Source organism: Pleurodeles waltl, chromosome 11 (genome assembly GCF_031143425.1).
Source record: "Pleurodeles waltl isolate 20211129_DDA chromosome 11, aPleWal1.hap1.20221129, whole genome shotgun sequence".
Classification (NCBI taxonomy): Eukaryota; Metazoa; Chordata; class Amphibia; order Caudata; family Salamandridae; genus Pleurodeles; species Pleurodeles waltl.
In genome coordinates, this window is record NC_090450.1 from 503,851,247 (window position 1) to 503,866,385 (window position 15,139).

The window sequence follows — 15,139 nt, forward strand, 5'->3', positions numbered from 1 at the left end:
AATCTGCTTGTATCTTTTTAAACCAACTTTTCTTGAATTCCAGAAGAATAGCATTAAAGAAAACGGTGAATTTGGGAAGAGTAATCATTTTAAGAACATTAACTCTCCATATAAAGCCCAGCCCAGGTTTTAAGCAAAGCACGGGTCTCCTTACAAATTGTTTCAAAATTGAAATGTGCCAGATCGTTCAAGTCTGAAATAACTTGAACCCCCAAATATCTGATCTGCTGCTTGACTAAAGGGCTATTATAAGTAGTGTTCCAGCACATAATTTCATTTTTCTCAGAATTAACAGAATGACCTGACAATTCACCAAAGTATTTTAAACATTGCAGTTTTCTAGGAAAAACAAGTGGCAAATGGCCAGTATAAATCATGAGATCGTCCGCATGCAAAGCCACCTTTTTTTCCCAACCCAGACACTTAAAGGAAGGTATGTCAATGTCTGCTCTAATTGTAGCAGCCAAAGGCCCAATATATAGATTAAAAAGAAGGGGAGACAGGAGACAACGCTGACACGTCACTCTTTCAATCCTAAATCTGGGGGAAACCCTATCATTTATCAAAATGCTGGCGAAAGGGGCCTTATGTATAGCCTGAATAGTCCCAATAAATTTAGAGCCCAGCCTAAAACCCTCCATAACACAACGTAAAAAACGGCAATTAATGCAATCAAAAGCTTTGGCGGCATCAAAGGTTAGGATCGATAAGGGAACTTTTTCAGGGACCGCCAAATCCACCGCACCCAGCAAATCATGGGTTAACTCATGCAGTTGTCTACCTCTAACAAATCCCTTCTGATCCATGTGTATCAATTTACAAATCACATCCTGAAGCCTTTTAGACAAAATATGTGTATAGATCTTGTAATCTGAATTCAACAAGGAGATAGGTCTATATGAGCTACAAGAAACTGGATCTTTCCCTGGCTTTAGAAGAAGAGTAATAGCCGCCTCATCCCAGGATTTAGGCATGACACCCCCTTCCTGTAAGAGAAAATTAAACAATTCTGTTAGGAATGGAATTAACTCCTCACATAAATTACGATATAATTTGTTAGGCAAACCATCCGGGCTGGGAGCCTTCGCCTTCTTTAAGCTCTGAATTGCAGCCCGCACTTCCTCACCATCTATCTCGCCATTAGTATCTGATCCTCTTCTGACAACTGAGGAAGATGAAGGGCATCCAAATAAATTCTTACCGACGATTCAGAAACATTCAGGTCTTCGGTGTAAAGGTTCTGAAAGAATCCTATAAATGCCTCCGCTATCTCAGCTTCAGTTGTAGCTAGGGCTCCAGTAACCTCTGATCTAATAGAGGAAACAAAATTCCTGGAGTGATCTGTTTTAGTCTTCCAAGCTAGAAGCTTTCCACAACCTTCCGCGTACTCATAATGGGCAAACCTGCTATATTCCCACGACCTTCTAATTTTCTTCTCAAGATATAGCCCCAAATCCTTTCTGGCCTGCTCCAATTGAGCATTCAGAGAGTCCAACTGGCCCTCTTCAGCTTTTTGAATAGCCTCCTGCAAGACAGCGACCCAAGAATCTAGTTGTTTAAGCTGGTTCTTATCTTCCTGATAATACCAATTAGCCAAAGCAACTAACCTACCTCTAATGAATGCTTTATAGGCATCCCACTGTAGCTGCAGTGTATTAGATCGATAATTACATTTAAAAAATTCTCTAGTATCCCTCTACAGACCCTCTACTGTCACTGTGTCCAAGAAAAGAGCCCGATTAACTGTCCACCTAGGAATGGATGGAGACATTTCAAGACAAGCCTGCATTCTGACAGCTGAATGGTCTGAAAGATGCGCTGGGGCGTCAGTTACTGATCCAACCATATCCCTCAACTGTTGCTGTAACAGAAATAAATCGATCCTAGAGTAATGGCCATACTTTTTGTTGTTAAATTTGAACCGCGATCCTACCCACCTTTCTGATGCCAAATATCTATCAGCCCAAGATCCAACATTCCTTGTTTTATACACTGCCGAGTTTTGGGTGAATTCACAGAGTCTTGTTGTGGATTTACCTAAAGTGGGGGTTTAATAAAATATTAAAGTCCCCCCTACTAAAATCGGGTGCTTAGCAACCAGAAGATGGCTATAAAGGTCTTGAAATGGTGTGGGGTCATCAATATTGGGCCCAAAATATCCAACAATAGTAAACCAAACCCCATATAGGGCAACCTCCACAATCAACCACCTACTTTTAAAATCTTTTATAGCTTTTGCAACTTTCATAGTAACCAACTTCTTAATGAGAATAGCCACCCCCTTCACCACACAAGATTGATTAGTACATGCGCAGAATCCCACCCAATTCAAGTATTTGAGATACTCTTCCCATTCTGCTTCTAATAGGTGGGTTTCACGTAAACTAATCACCTCTTCTTCTAACCTTTTCAAAAACTCAAATATTCTCCTCCTCCTCCTCCTCCCTGGAACCCGCAGGCCATTAACATTCCAAGATAAAAATTTAATCAACACCTTGTTTCGACTAGCCATCAGTCAAAAAGGAGGCCAGAAGGAAGAGAGAAAAAAAAAAAAGGAAAAATCATAAACACAAAAAATAACACAGGATCCCTCACACAGCCACTTGCCACATTCTTGAGGACTTTTTCCAAAAAAAGCATAATCCCCGAAACCCCCCCACCCCACACTCCTAGTGCTAACAACCCACCAACCAGTAAACCCCATGAACCTCAACCACCCACCTCCAACGGGGAACCCTCCCATACCTTCTAATTAGGTGAGTACAACCACCCATTTGAGCTTAGTTTCCAGCCAACTTTAACAAAGAAAAAGAACCAAAAAGAGCAAGCCATCAACCTGAAGACTTCATCTTATCAAGTAAAGCCCATACATCTGCAGGGTCTCTAATATTAAACATAGTATTGTTCCATATTATCTTCAAAAATGCAGGAAATCCCATTTGAACAGTAGCCCCAAAAGACCTAAGCTCCTGCATATACTTCCCCAACTCCCATTGCCTGTCAAGCGTTGCCCTGGAAAGGTCTGAACGTATCTTAAACGACCAATCGGCCATTGAAAAACTGCCCGCCTTTAGGGCCTCTGATAGTATTTTCTTCTTGATGGTATAAGTACCAAAGTTGACAAGAATTTTCCTCTGAGACTTCCTATGGGGCTTTCTCCTAAAGGGGTCACGATGAATTCTCTGGATATCTTCTTCCATCTTTAAATGATTCAAAGAAGGAAAAGATTTCTTAAACAGCATCATTACATATTCTTAAATATTATCCCCTTCTAGCCCTTCAGGAACATTCAATAACCTAAGATTATTCCTTCGTAAGTAATTCTCCAAAGATTCCAGCTTTTCCTGGAGCATCTCGCCCTTACATGTCAACTGGGAAATATCTTGGGAGTTAGACAGCACTCGGGCCTCCTGCTTCGAAACAACCAGCTTGCTCATCCTCTCCGCCAGCGCATTAAGTTTACATTCCAATGCAGCACAAGATTCTCTAATTTTTGCCTGGTTATTTTCAGATATCTAGAATTTGCCCCTGATCTCCTCTGATAATGATATCAACAAGTTCTGTACGGCAGATTCCTGGGGAGGTGGACCCATTTCCACTACTTTAATCAATGTGGAGCCCTGAGCGCCACCATATTCTGCAGGAGAGGGATATGTTACCTCTTCGCCGCCAGCCATCTCCCCGGAAAGGGGAGCAAGAGAGACCGGGGAGGGGGAAGATAATTCAGAGTTCTGTAAAGACTGCATTTCAGAGCCGCGTATAGTCCTTTTAAGAAAGGGCATAAGGGGGAGACCAAACTAACTGTTCCTGATAGGTGACTTTGAACACTAGAGCCTTACGAGAATCACCAGAGTTACTACAGTGCCTGCCCACCTGTTTTGCCTAACTGCGGGTGAACCAAAAGGCACACTTTTTTAGTTTTTATGGCCCCCTTCTTTTTTCTCTACAAACCCCCTCCTGACCGGGTACTTTTTTTGCAGCTCCAACAGGACCCTCACAAGAGGGCCCACTACCCCCCCCCCTTAAAATAAATGCAGCTGCTGCTTTGATGCCAGTGATGGGCCACTGCTAAATCCCCAGGCCCTTAACTTCATTGGTGTCATGTGCAGGGCCTCTCCTACTGTGTAAGCCGAGGTTTTGGACCCAAACTGGGTTCTACTCACTGCCTCACTCCTCCAAAAAGAAGCCGTAGATACAGGGGCCCCCAGGCAGTGGCAGAGAGCCAGTCCACGTCTCCCTTGTTGGAAAACTCTTGCAGCGTCTGTCCAGGGCTTAATGCCCCAAGTACCAATCCTCTCTCTGGCGTTCCTGGCGTTCTTCACGTTCCTCGCCTCCCCGCGCTACCCTGCAGTGCGCCCAGGGCTAAGACTGTGGGGTAGGCACATCAAGAAACATTCGCACAGCGCCGGCGTCTCCAGCGCGCGTCAGCCGGAGAAACCGGAAGCTCACGGCCGTGGCGCTACGCGGCCGTCATGTCCCCCGGAAGTCAGTCAAGTTGGCTCCCTCTTTGTGATTGCACTCAGATATTTGGATACTAGGTCTATGTTCTCTCATTAACTCAGTCTGTCAATGTAACCTATTTTCTTTTCACTGCCTTTCCACCTGCATAGATACTCACACTTTGTCCATGAGCCCCACGTTCTTCACACTCTGCCCATGTTTTCCCAATTCTTAAAATCTTTGACCCTATACCCCAAGGTCCTCATTCTATCCTGGTTCCAAAATGTGACAGTTGTGTAGCCCCAGATCCTTTATTTGCTCTGCTCCTCACAATGTCTCCAGGAGCCAATAGATCCTCACACCTATCTTGCCATACACACCCGAGTATCTGTTTGTTCAATATGCCTTCATTTCCTCAAACTAACCATCCATGTGTCCTAAGCATCTCACACGATTTATTGTTGTAGCCATGTGCCTGGCTGTCCATTTGTCACAAGCAGCACACACGGTTTATCTATGTACTACGAGCGCCTCCCACTGCCTTGCCATTTACCTCCATCCTATCACACTATGTATCCAGGTTCCCCATGCTCCACAGTCTGTCCATTTGTGTTGCTTACATTCCCCTAATGAAGCTGCCAAAACATGCATGCTGTGGTAGGACAGCTGGAATACCTTAAAGGCCTGTATAATCAGAGTACATGAGTTGTGGTGCATCTGTGACCGTACTTTGGGCACAGTTGTACCACTACATGCTGCCTAAGTGCTGTAGAGGTTTATCAGGCCTTGACTGAAAACACCCACATAGCTGCTGTACATTATGAGGTGGGGTTCACCACCCGTTGATTGCATGCTCTCCAATATCGATTGTGTACGATCTGGAGAGGTATGACAGTTGTTTATCACAGACACCCTTAAACCTACTCTACTGTTTATGGTCTGCAAAGGGCTCATTAGCCCTTGGCCGCTGGCACTCCCATACCTGCTGTGTATGTTCTACTGAGTATTGTCCAGTCTTGTTTTCATACACTTTTATAAATGCAGAATATGATCTTCTGGGCTTCACTAGCCCTTGTTTACATCTATCCATGTGACTAGTGTCTTTGATTTCCTGGAGTTCACCTGGCCTTGGATAAAGGCCTAGACATACCTGCTGCATACGAGCTGCTGGGATTTCCCCAGGCCTCCTTCATTGCCTCAGTTACGGCCTGAATCACTTTCGGCTCGAGTGGAGTGGTTGCATTGTAGTCCATATAGACCTTCCTGCACAGAGTAAATGAAAAAAACTTCAAAAAGGGTGAAATTGCTATGTTACAAACGTAAAATGTTAATTTTGGAGAGAAAGAGAGAGGCTGGGTAGTAGAAGTGAGAAGTATTTAGAAGTATTGGGGAATAGAGACAGAAAACGTGAAAGCACAGATGCCCTTCTTCCTTGATACGACTGAAAAACAGCCCACCTTTCCTCAGAACTCTGGTCTCTTCCTTTGAGAGCTGAGTGCTCCATTGTGATATCCTATGCTGTGCCTTTACTGGGTATGCTGCACCGCTTCATGGATACTGTGGGAGACAAAAAGGAATAACAAATCACTAGTGTTTTATGGACATTTCTGGGCATCAGACCACTAACTGAGGATTGTTTTTAAGCAACTAGAGAACGTAAGTGACATCTCTTTAGGAAAAATCATCCCAGGCAGGTTATCTGTTAACATGTGCGCTCTCTGTAAATGTAATGCTGAATTCTGAGGGCAACAGTGAAGCCTCTTTGCGCTTCAGGTGACTTCAACTTAAGAAGCTTTTCAGGTACTGACAGAAACTGCCAGGGTCTGATTTGCAAAAAGATATACTTGCATGAGAATTTAGCTGCATTCACGAAATCATACAATTTGTGTATGTGCAACTTGTGAATTGGTTAAAGTAATCAGGTGGAAGTAGAATGGACACAACTTTAAAACCGTAGTAGCGATGAACAAGCAATGCAAGTGAGGTAGACATCCAAGAAGTAAGTCAGTTTGAAATTCACAACAAATATGCAAATTATTTGCCAAACGGTGTTAGACCTCAAATAGTCTCAGTATCATAAACGGTAAAATACTGCACTTCACTGCACTACTTACTATTAGAGATGTTTTAGTGCAATGTTTTCAGGTTTGTTCTGATGGGATGATTAAATAATTCTAAAGGGTAAAAGAATTGCTGTGTGCTGAAGCGGACCTAGCCCAGGCATGTTGAAGAAGTACTTCCCTTCTATGGTTTCTTTTACTTTCCTACTTTTTTCGTTTTCTCTCCTTCTTACTTTTAGTTTCAATGTTGATACTCCCTTGCTCTTAGTTTTCTTCACAGTTTCCATTATTTCTCTTTCCTTTCTCCATCACTGTTGTCGGGTACCTCTCTATTCTGCCATGACATTCCTGTGAACTGCTACTTATTATCTTCTCTCACAAGGAAGCACAGAAAGCCCTAATTATCCTTTCTGTCGGGCAATCAGGCCCAGTGGCAGCCACCATAGGAGCTGCTAAAGTGATGTGTTCACTACGCCTCTGTCTATGTAAAACGATTACAAAATAAAATGTCTCTAATAGTCTAGAATATGACGTTTAGCATTCGCGAGGGCAGCGCCAAACATATCAGTGCCCTTGCTACAAAGTACTTGAACTGCACTGATAAGTTTAGGGACGAAGGGCCAGATGTATCAAACATTTCTGCGATGGGCTGTTTGCGATTGCAAAAATGCATTTTGGTATGTATCTATTCCAATTTGCGTTTCGGTAACTTGTTACCAAATTGCAAATTGGATTTGCGACTACATACCGATTCGGCATTAGGAAGGGGCGTGTCAAGGGCATCCCTTCCTAATACCGAATTGCAGAGGTATGTATGATTGTTTTGTGACTGTGAATGCGGTAGCAAAACAATCGCAGTTACTACCAATTTGAAATTGGTGGTAACCCATTCACAAAGGGGAAGGGGTCTCCAAGGGACTCCTTCCCCTTTGTGAATGCATGCGAAAACATTTTTTAAGACCAGGCAGTGGTCCCACGAACCACTGACTACTCTTAAAAAATGAAAAGAAAACTTTTCATTTTTCTTTTTTAAAAGCATCACATTTTCCTTTCTGGAAAAGAGGCTGCATTAAAAAAAAAGATTGCTTTATTTAAAAGCAATCACAGACATGGTGGTCTGCTGAGCCCAGCATCCCTGTGATTGTAGTAATTCGCTATGTGTTGCAAATTGCGACCTACCTCGTGAATATTAATGAGGTAGGTCCATTTGTGAGCCCTTGCAAATTGCTATTTGAAACTCCTGAAGTTTTACACATTCCAATAGCGATTACTTAATTGTGATTCGCAAAAAAATCGTAATTTGGTAAACCCTATTGGAAATAATGATACATCTGCCCCTAAATCAGCAGCTGTGGGTTTGAACAGAGCTCAGTGGGCCTGGCCAGTGTTGTAACAATTCTGTCCAAAGCTCATTCACTCACCGTCAAAAGCAGAATACAGCACAATCACAGATTAGGATATTGCAATCGTTTTAAACAAAAGTAATTCAGGGAGACCATGTCATTATCTAAACTGGTCAACAGTCAACGTTCAGCGACCCACTAGTGCACAGCAATAGCCATAATACCTACTGTGGGCTCCAAAGAAGTACCTTTGTTGTATAATTTTAGTGTCTACATCATGTATGGCTAATCAAAATCAAAATTCCGTAGTGGGCTGGGCACACATGAGGACTGGGACAATGACTGGACCCAGTGTTTGAGGGCAGCATCTGGGACAACACCTAAACACTGCAGTGAACAGTGGTCGCTTGCAGGAAGCTAGGACCAACAAAGAGCATTGGCAAAGACAATAGGTCTAGTCTATGCAAGAGCTACTGACTTTGCCAATGTATTTTAACCATATTCGTCACCAGTGTGGCTGTTGTTCAGCACGGTTAAAAGTTAGTGGCATAGAGGAGACTAGCGTGGAGTGTCAAAGAATGGAATGGGGAAGAGTGGAGGAGAGTATTGTAGAGTGGAGTGACCTAGTGTTGTGTATTGGAGTGGTATAGTGTGAAGTTGCGTAGAGTGACAAACTTTGGAGTGGCATAGAATAGAGTAGACTGGTGTATAGTGCATTGGTGTAAAGTGTTGCAGAGTATGATGGCATTGAGTGCAGTGGCACTGAGCGCAGTGGCGTAGAGTACAGCAGAGTTGTGCTGAGTGGAGTGGATTACAACACTGCACAAACCCTTTGGCTGCCACTTTACAAGCAAGAGAACTGTATGCAGTTGAGAACATATTTGTGCTTGTCTGTTAATGCTGTTCAAACTAGTATTTATGGTTCATTAATGCAAATCTTTCATTATTAGGGTGAGCGCGCTAAAAAAGTGTTGTAAGCTCGGACTGCACTACTTGACAGTGATTCCAGTAAAAGGATGTGCACACATGTTTGCTAAATTTAAGAAGATGAGTCTAGGTATAATGCTCCCAAAATGCTCTCTCAGGGGTGTGGAATTTATTAAAATATCTTCTTGTCCATGGAACAGGTTGCCTCATAAAGCTACTTGTTCTGTAGATAAATCAACATGTCCCTTTGGAGTCATGTGTTGTGGCATCAAATTAGGGCAGCAATCTCATTACATAAGAGCTCTGGTAATGGGCTCTTTGATTATTTCAGAGCTAATACTATAGTAGGGCTTGAATACCAGGGATTTCCTTATTTTTCCAGCACTCTACAGAACTATATAGTGAGGGAGGAGGAATCAGTAAGCAATAGTTCTGGGGCTGGAATGCCCTTTTGAGTCTGTGCAAACCTACTAACCTGCATGTTTTAAGTGTTTTCACCAGCATTTCTCTAATCTTTTCCCATACTGAGAAAATTGGAAATTGACTCCACAAGGGCAGAAGTAAAACTTTTTCCAGGGATGGGGAAAAAGGTGGTTCGAGGGAAAGTGAACTTGCAAATGCTAAAAAGATTTTCACATGATGACATTTACACATGCATACTTGCTTGTGCTAAAATACAGTTCACGATTTTTCTAGGAGTATGATTTCCTGGTTGACTTCTGTCATTTATTGTGAATTCATTAAATATACAAATCTGCAGTAATACAAAGACATATACCATGGGTTCACTTTTGTGACTTTCTTTAAGCATTATGCCCCTAATTAGGTCTGCATTAACCAAGACCTTTTTTTGTTTTTATTGAAATTCTGAATCTTTCTCTATCCATCTATTTGCTGGCTTCACTGTGAGTTATACAGGCCTTGAAAAATCATAAAAATGTTATCAGACCTGCAGTTTGAGTAGCTTGAATAAGCTACTCCACCTAACTATAATGTACTTGACCCAGAAACGGGTCTCAAATTGTGTGATCCTAGGCAAATATTGTATTTCACAGTCGCCTTTTTCTTCATTCCCACATATGAGTGCATCTTCAAATATGTGAGTTCAGCATCTCTGCTGTAAAAAAAATCCTCTTTTGTTTGATTAAATACACTAAACATTTGCTCCATGTATAATAAATCTAGCACACATGAAAGGGTACACATGATCCATGCATGGCTTGCCTCTTAGTTTACTAATAGCATTGCCATCAGGGCAGGAGTTTCTCTCAGTTTATGTTTAAACACTCACTTCTAATAAATATATTACTAAAGTATGATTTACAGGCAGTGAATTTCCAAGAAATGTCCAGAAACCTCCCCACTAACTTGCAGCTTTACTGATAAAACCATAACATGTATTAACAATAATCTGTGAAAATTGGGTTTCAGAAAACAATTATCATTTGCTCATCACCAAGTAAAGTGCCCTGACTTTTTTTCATCCTATTAAAATATTTTTTCATCACACAGAAGTACAGAAAATGGTCTTTCACAGCTACTGAATATATATTTTGAAATGTTTGTAAAGGTGACTTAGTTATATAAATGTTGTGTGTTAGGAAAAAGCTGATACCAAAAGCCTTTCACTTCATTTAGGTCAGACAGTTCACCTTACAAAATCCTGATACTCTGCAGTCACAAGGAAAAGTATTTCCATTGCAAGAAGACTAACTGAGATTTGACCTCTGTCTCTGAACACAGTGCAAATGTGACAAGAATAAGATTTAAAGGCATCTTAATTGCTAATTAAGTTTCCCACTGAACAGAACACCTGTTCTTTGTCCACTCGCCAGAAGGTTACTACTGTGGCAATGTATGATTTTAAGATCAAAAAATAATTTAGATTTTTGCCAATGTTTGTCACGATGGTGAGGGCCTGGCAGCTCCCACAAAAATAAGATTTTTCAAATGCCATTTCAAAACAAGACACGCACTGGGAAAACCAAAAGACTGACCACCAATGTCAGACCTATTTGCTTTGCCAATGCTTGTTCATTTCAGGAGTGGGGAATTAATTCAAATATCTACTTGTCCATGGGACAGGTTGCTTCTTAAATCTACTTGTCCTATAAAACAAAAAAATCTACTTGTCCCTTTGGTGCCATGTAGTGCAGCAACAAATTATGGCAGCAATCCCATTATGTAAGAGCTATGATAATAGCCTCTCTGATTATGCCAGGGCTACAACTATAGTAGGGCTTGTATACTTTGCAATTGTAATCCCTGCTATAGCAAGTTATTTATTTTGCAACCTTTCCACAGATCTACATACTGGGCCAGGAGGAAGCTGTAATGAATAGCTCCAGGGCTGGTATGTCTAGAGATTTACAGCAATGACTGCACCAACTTTGGTGAAAAACTACAGATAATTTTCAAGTAATCGCTAACTGTGAACTGCATATACCAGGATGCAGAGGGGCGAACTGTGCTGGGATGTAAGGCAGTGTGCTCCCAACCCCCCATCCTGTTTAAAAGGCTCCCTTGAGCCAGTGAGCTGACGAGCTTTGGAGATGCACCTGTGTGCCTGTGAGTGGTACTTGACCTGAGGGGATTTTGGCAGCATTTCCAGCAACCCCAGATGAATATTCTTTGTTCTCTACTCTCTACTGATGAAGGGCTAAACCCAGAAACACATATCTCTAGATATATTCAGCAATGTCTGCACCAACTTTGGTGAAAAATGACAGATAATTTTCAAGTAAGCGCTAACTGTGAACTGCATTTACCAGGATGTAAAGGTGCGAACTGTGCTGGGATGTGAGGCAATGTTCCCCAAGCCGCCTTCCTGGTATGCCTTTGAGTTTGCAAACCTACTAACTTGCATGTTTTTAAGGATTTTCACCAGCTCTTCTCTAATCTTTTACCATACTGAGAAAGGTTGTAAATGTATTCCTGACAAGGGCAGAAGTAGAAGTTCTTCCAGGGTTGGGCAACTCTACACATGCAAATTTGCTTGTGCTAAAATACAGTTTACAGTTTTTCTGGGAGTATGATTTCCTGGTCTATGTCTGCCAATTCTTGTGAATTCATGAAAAATGAAAATCTGCAGTAGTATATTCCAAAGACTTTACAGGAGTGTTTACATTAGTCTAAAGACTTCCAAGCTTAGCACAAAATAATTGAAGAACAGTATGTTCAAAAAGTGATTGTCCAAAAGCACACAATCTGTCGAAATTAGTTTTGGATTCAAAATCATGTCTATTCTGGCCAGTTCCCAACTAGTGCACTAGACCACTACTGGGGTAATGGTGATTCTAATGGCAAGGTCAAAGGAAAATATCAGTGTATTGTACACATTCTTAAGGTGTTTTTTAATAGCACATTCTACCTACATTGCATTTTTTAAGCTGCCCCAATTTTTCAATAATATTGGAACATGGCATTAGTAGGTCTTTTCTTTGGGCCCTGGGGCATTTGGTAGTTACTGGGCACTGGCTGTGGTGGGCACTACTGTTTAATATAGTTATTCATGTTGTAAAATGTCTCTCCAAAGAAGGCAACAGCGAGTAGTTAAGGCCTACACCAGGAGATGATATATGGATTGAACTCTAATACTGTAAAACACATATCTTTTATAAGGGCTGGATTTAGAGGTGGTTATGGAATGAAACCCCAAAAAGGTGTCCATCAACTCAGTTACAATCACTGGGCAATTTAATTTTTGGTGCATCCACATGCTGTCTCTTTGCACGCATAAAATGCAGTCTCTTAGCATTCATAAAGGAAAATTGGCCTCTTCTTGCTCGACCTTCACATAATCACAATTTTTTGCAAAACTTTCCCCTCATACATCTGTGTTTTATGAATAACATTCATGAAGGTTTCCACCTGACACTTTAGAACACAGTTGACTGTTTTGTACTTATCATATGAAATAAAGGAGGCTCTGACGCAAGCTCTTTAGTTTTTGAGAAACCAATTATTTTTATTCAATGAGTACAGTGTCTCTTCAAAAATATGATTTTACAAATGGATTTATTGCAAATTCAGTTGAACGTGTTTACCATCCAGTGATTTAACAGATTCCTGTTAACTCGAGTGTAGGAGGGCTCCACTGCGTTTACTGTGCCACCAAAGTCCATGTTTTCAAGTTACTTTTCATTGATTCTTACAAGTTTTGTTATGTTTATTTTGTCACAAAAACTGTACGGGTAAACATGCATTGATTACTGTCATGGTCTACATCTGGGCATTTGCAAGATTGCATGTACACAAGACTTATGTCAACAGGCTCAGAGGGCTGTCTTTACCTACAACACAATATATGATTTAGAGATTCCGTAAACATAACTTGTATCACTGTTCAGATGACAAAAATGTGCAGCACTATTTTGTGAAAAAGATAAGATTGTACAAAGTTGCGAGGTATCACAATGTCACGAAGCCCAGTGACTTTCACAATTATGTTGTACAATCCAGACAGATAACCGTCGTGCATTCTGATCACTTCTTATCTGGGGTTATCAGTATTGCCTGGGAAAACTGTGTTGATGTTAAAATAACGTGCGCTCTTATCAGAGAGAGGCAGAGACTAGTATAAAATATACAGTAGGCTGAAATTGCCTTCCGCGCTTTGTTGTTCAGATAAAACGAGTTGTTGTTTGGGGCACTGCACCGGGCTCGTCTGAAGAGTACGATTTTGAGTACCAGATAAAAAATTATTTTAGCTCTACGGTAATTACCTTCGGTCAATCGCATCCTTGTAGTACACGGTAGGGTCGATCTATAAAGATTCACAGGCCCTTACACGAATTGCTTAACAGTTCAGTTTTTTGTTTGTTTTTGCTTTCAGGGACCTGAAGCTCTGTTTATCCCATTATAAAACCAAGGCTGCAAGCGCCGGAATGCTAAACAAAAAAGTGGACTTTATAACTTACTGACACTTTTAACTAATAAACTTGAGTCCTGAGATTATGCAAGTCACTTCCTATTCCACTCTCTCCCCCGCTCCCCTCCCTCCCACATTCTGCTGCTGTATCACACAGTCAGCGGAGTTCCTCTGCTACGGATGACGTCCCTAATTAAATTCACCCTTTTCAGCGGTTTTCTACTGCTTAGGAGTGGGAACTGACTCGGCTCAAGCAAAGAAAACTCTGTCGTGTGGCCAGTTCACCAAACGGGCGCCAGTCTGAAAGCCTGTCTGCGGTAACGTTTAATTTAACCACCGCTCTGAACTGCAAAACACTGTCAAAGAAGTGGAATCCGGGGTACATATGAAAATTCGACCTCTCGCCCCTTCCTGAACGCAGCACTATCAGCGCATTAGATTAAGTAGTGGCATGCATTGAGTGCTCCAGACCAAACCTGACTCCTGGAAGATTTGGGATTAACAATGTCTTTCTGAATTCACATACCACAGAACTGCGTCACATCACCTACCCAGGCATGTCAAAACCAGACTTCGAAGAGAGACAAAGAGAAAAAAAAAATGTGAAACCCACTGGTGATAGAGTCTGAGATCTTCGGGCACCAGACACCTAACAACAAAAAGCCCCTGCCCAATGAAAAGTCGGCTCTGTGGGAACAAATCGACGAGCTTTTAACTGATCTTATACCTAGAAATCAACTGAAAACGTAGACAAAAAAATCAATAATTTTACAACTACTGTAAAAGTAACGTAAATATTTTAAAACAAATTACTGTCAAACTGTAGAGCAAAATAGCGCAACATACCGGGGAAGTAGAATCGAATGTATAACTTAAAACAAGGTTCTTGATTGGTCCGTAGGCAGGTCACATCATCAGTGACGAGGCCGTCACTTCACGTTCTGTTTCTGTGCGTTGTGGTGCAAGTACTTCTTATCCTGCGCATGCGTGGAGCGCATATAAACACGAAGCAGGGATGTGGCGGAGGCTACCAGCTAAGAGGCGAAGTTTTCAATACTTTATTCTAGTGAAGGAATAAACTCGAAATATGATGCAGCATGGGAAATGGGACAGCCAGGGATGGGGGTGTGGTAATTGGGCAGGGTACAAAAGAGATAAGACGGGTTCTTAGTTATAGTTAGAGGAACCCGCGACGGAAGAGAAGAGGCAATGGTCTCTCTGGCAGCTACACGGAATGATGCCAGGAGGAACCAGAGAATCCCCATCCCACTCTACCTTCTGGAATACAGTGACGCATTTATGCAAGGAACATAAAAGAAAAGTGAAACGTACATAATTCGTCAGTTAAACTATACCATGCTACACACTTCGCAGGTTATATAGTGCTTAAAATGGAAACATAGAGGTGCAGGTACTCTGTAACAGAGTACCTGCTTATTTCTGAGAAGTATTACGTTTTTCTGGAGAAGTGCAGGTGTTAGCGCGTCAAACCTTAATAT

The 15,139-nt window shown here is 41.7% G+C and overlaps 1 protein-coding gene across 2 annotated transcripts in view; it reads right to left on the reverse strand.

The window, feature by feature from the left end:
- Positions 1-14,620, reverse strand: part of SCLY (selenocysteine lyase) — a 201,795-nt gene extending 187,175 nt beyond the window's left edge. The window contains exons 1-3 of one of the 2 annotated variants that reach the window (XM_069213881.1): positions 14,487-14,620; positions 5,898-5,997; positions 5,591-5,703 (exon numbers count right to left, since the gene is read on the reverse strand). In XM_069213881.1, the coding sequence (XP_069069982.1) occupies positions 5,591-5,703; positions 5,898-5,944 (160 nt within the window). In that variant the 5' untranslated portion in view covers positions 5,945-5,997; positions 14,487-14,620. Of the gene's footprint in view, positions 1-5,590; positions 5,704-5,897; positions 5,998-14,191; positions 14,302-14,486 lie in introns of those variants that run through there. The other variant, XM_069213883.1, reaches the window with a different exon arrangement.
- Positions 14,621-15,139: the final 519 nt, after the last annotated feature.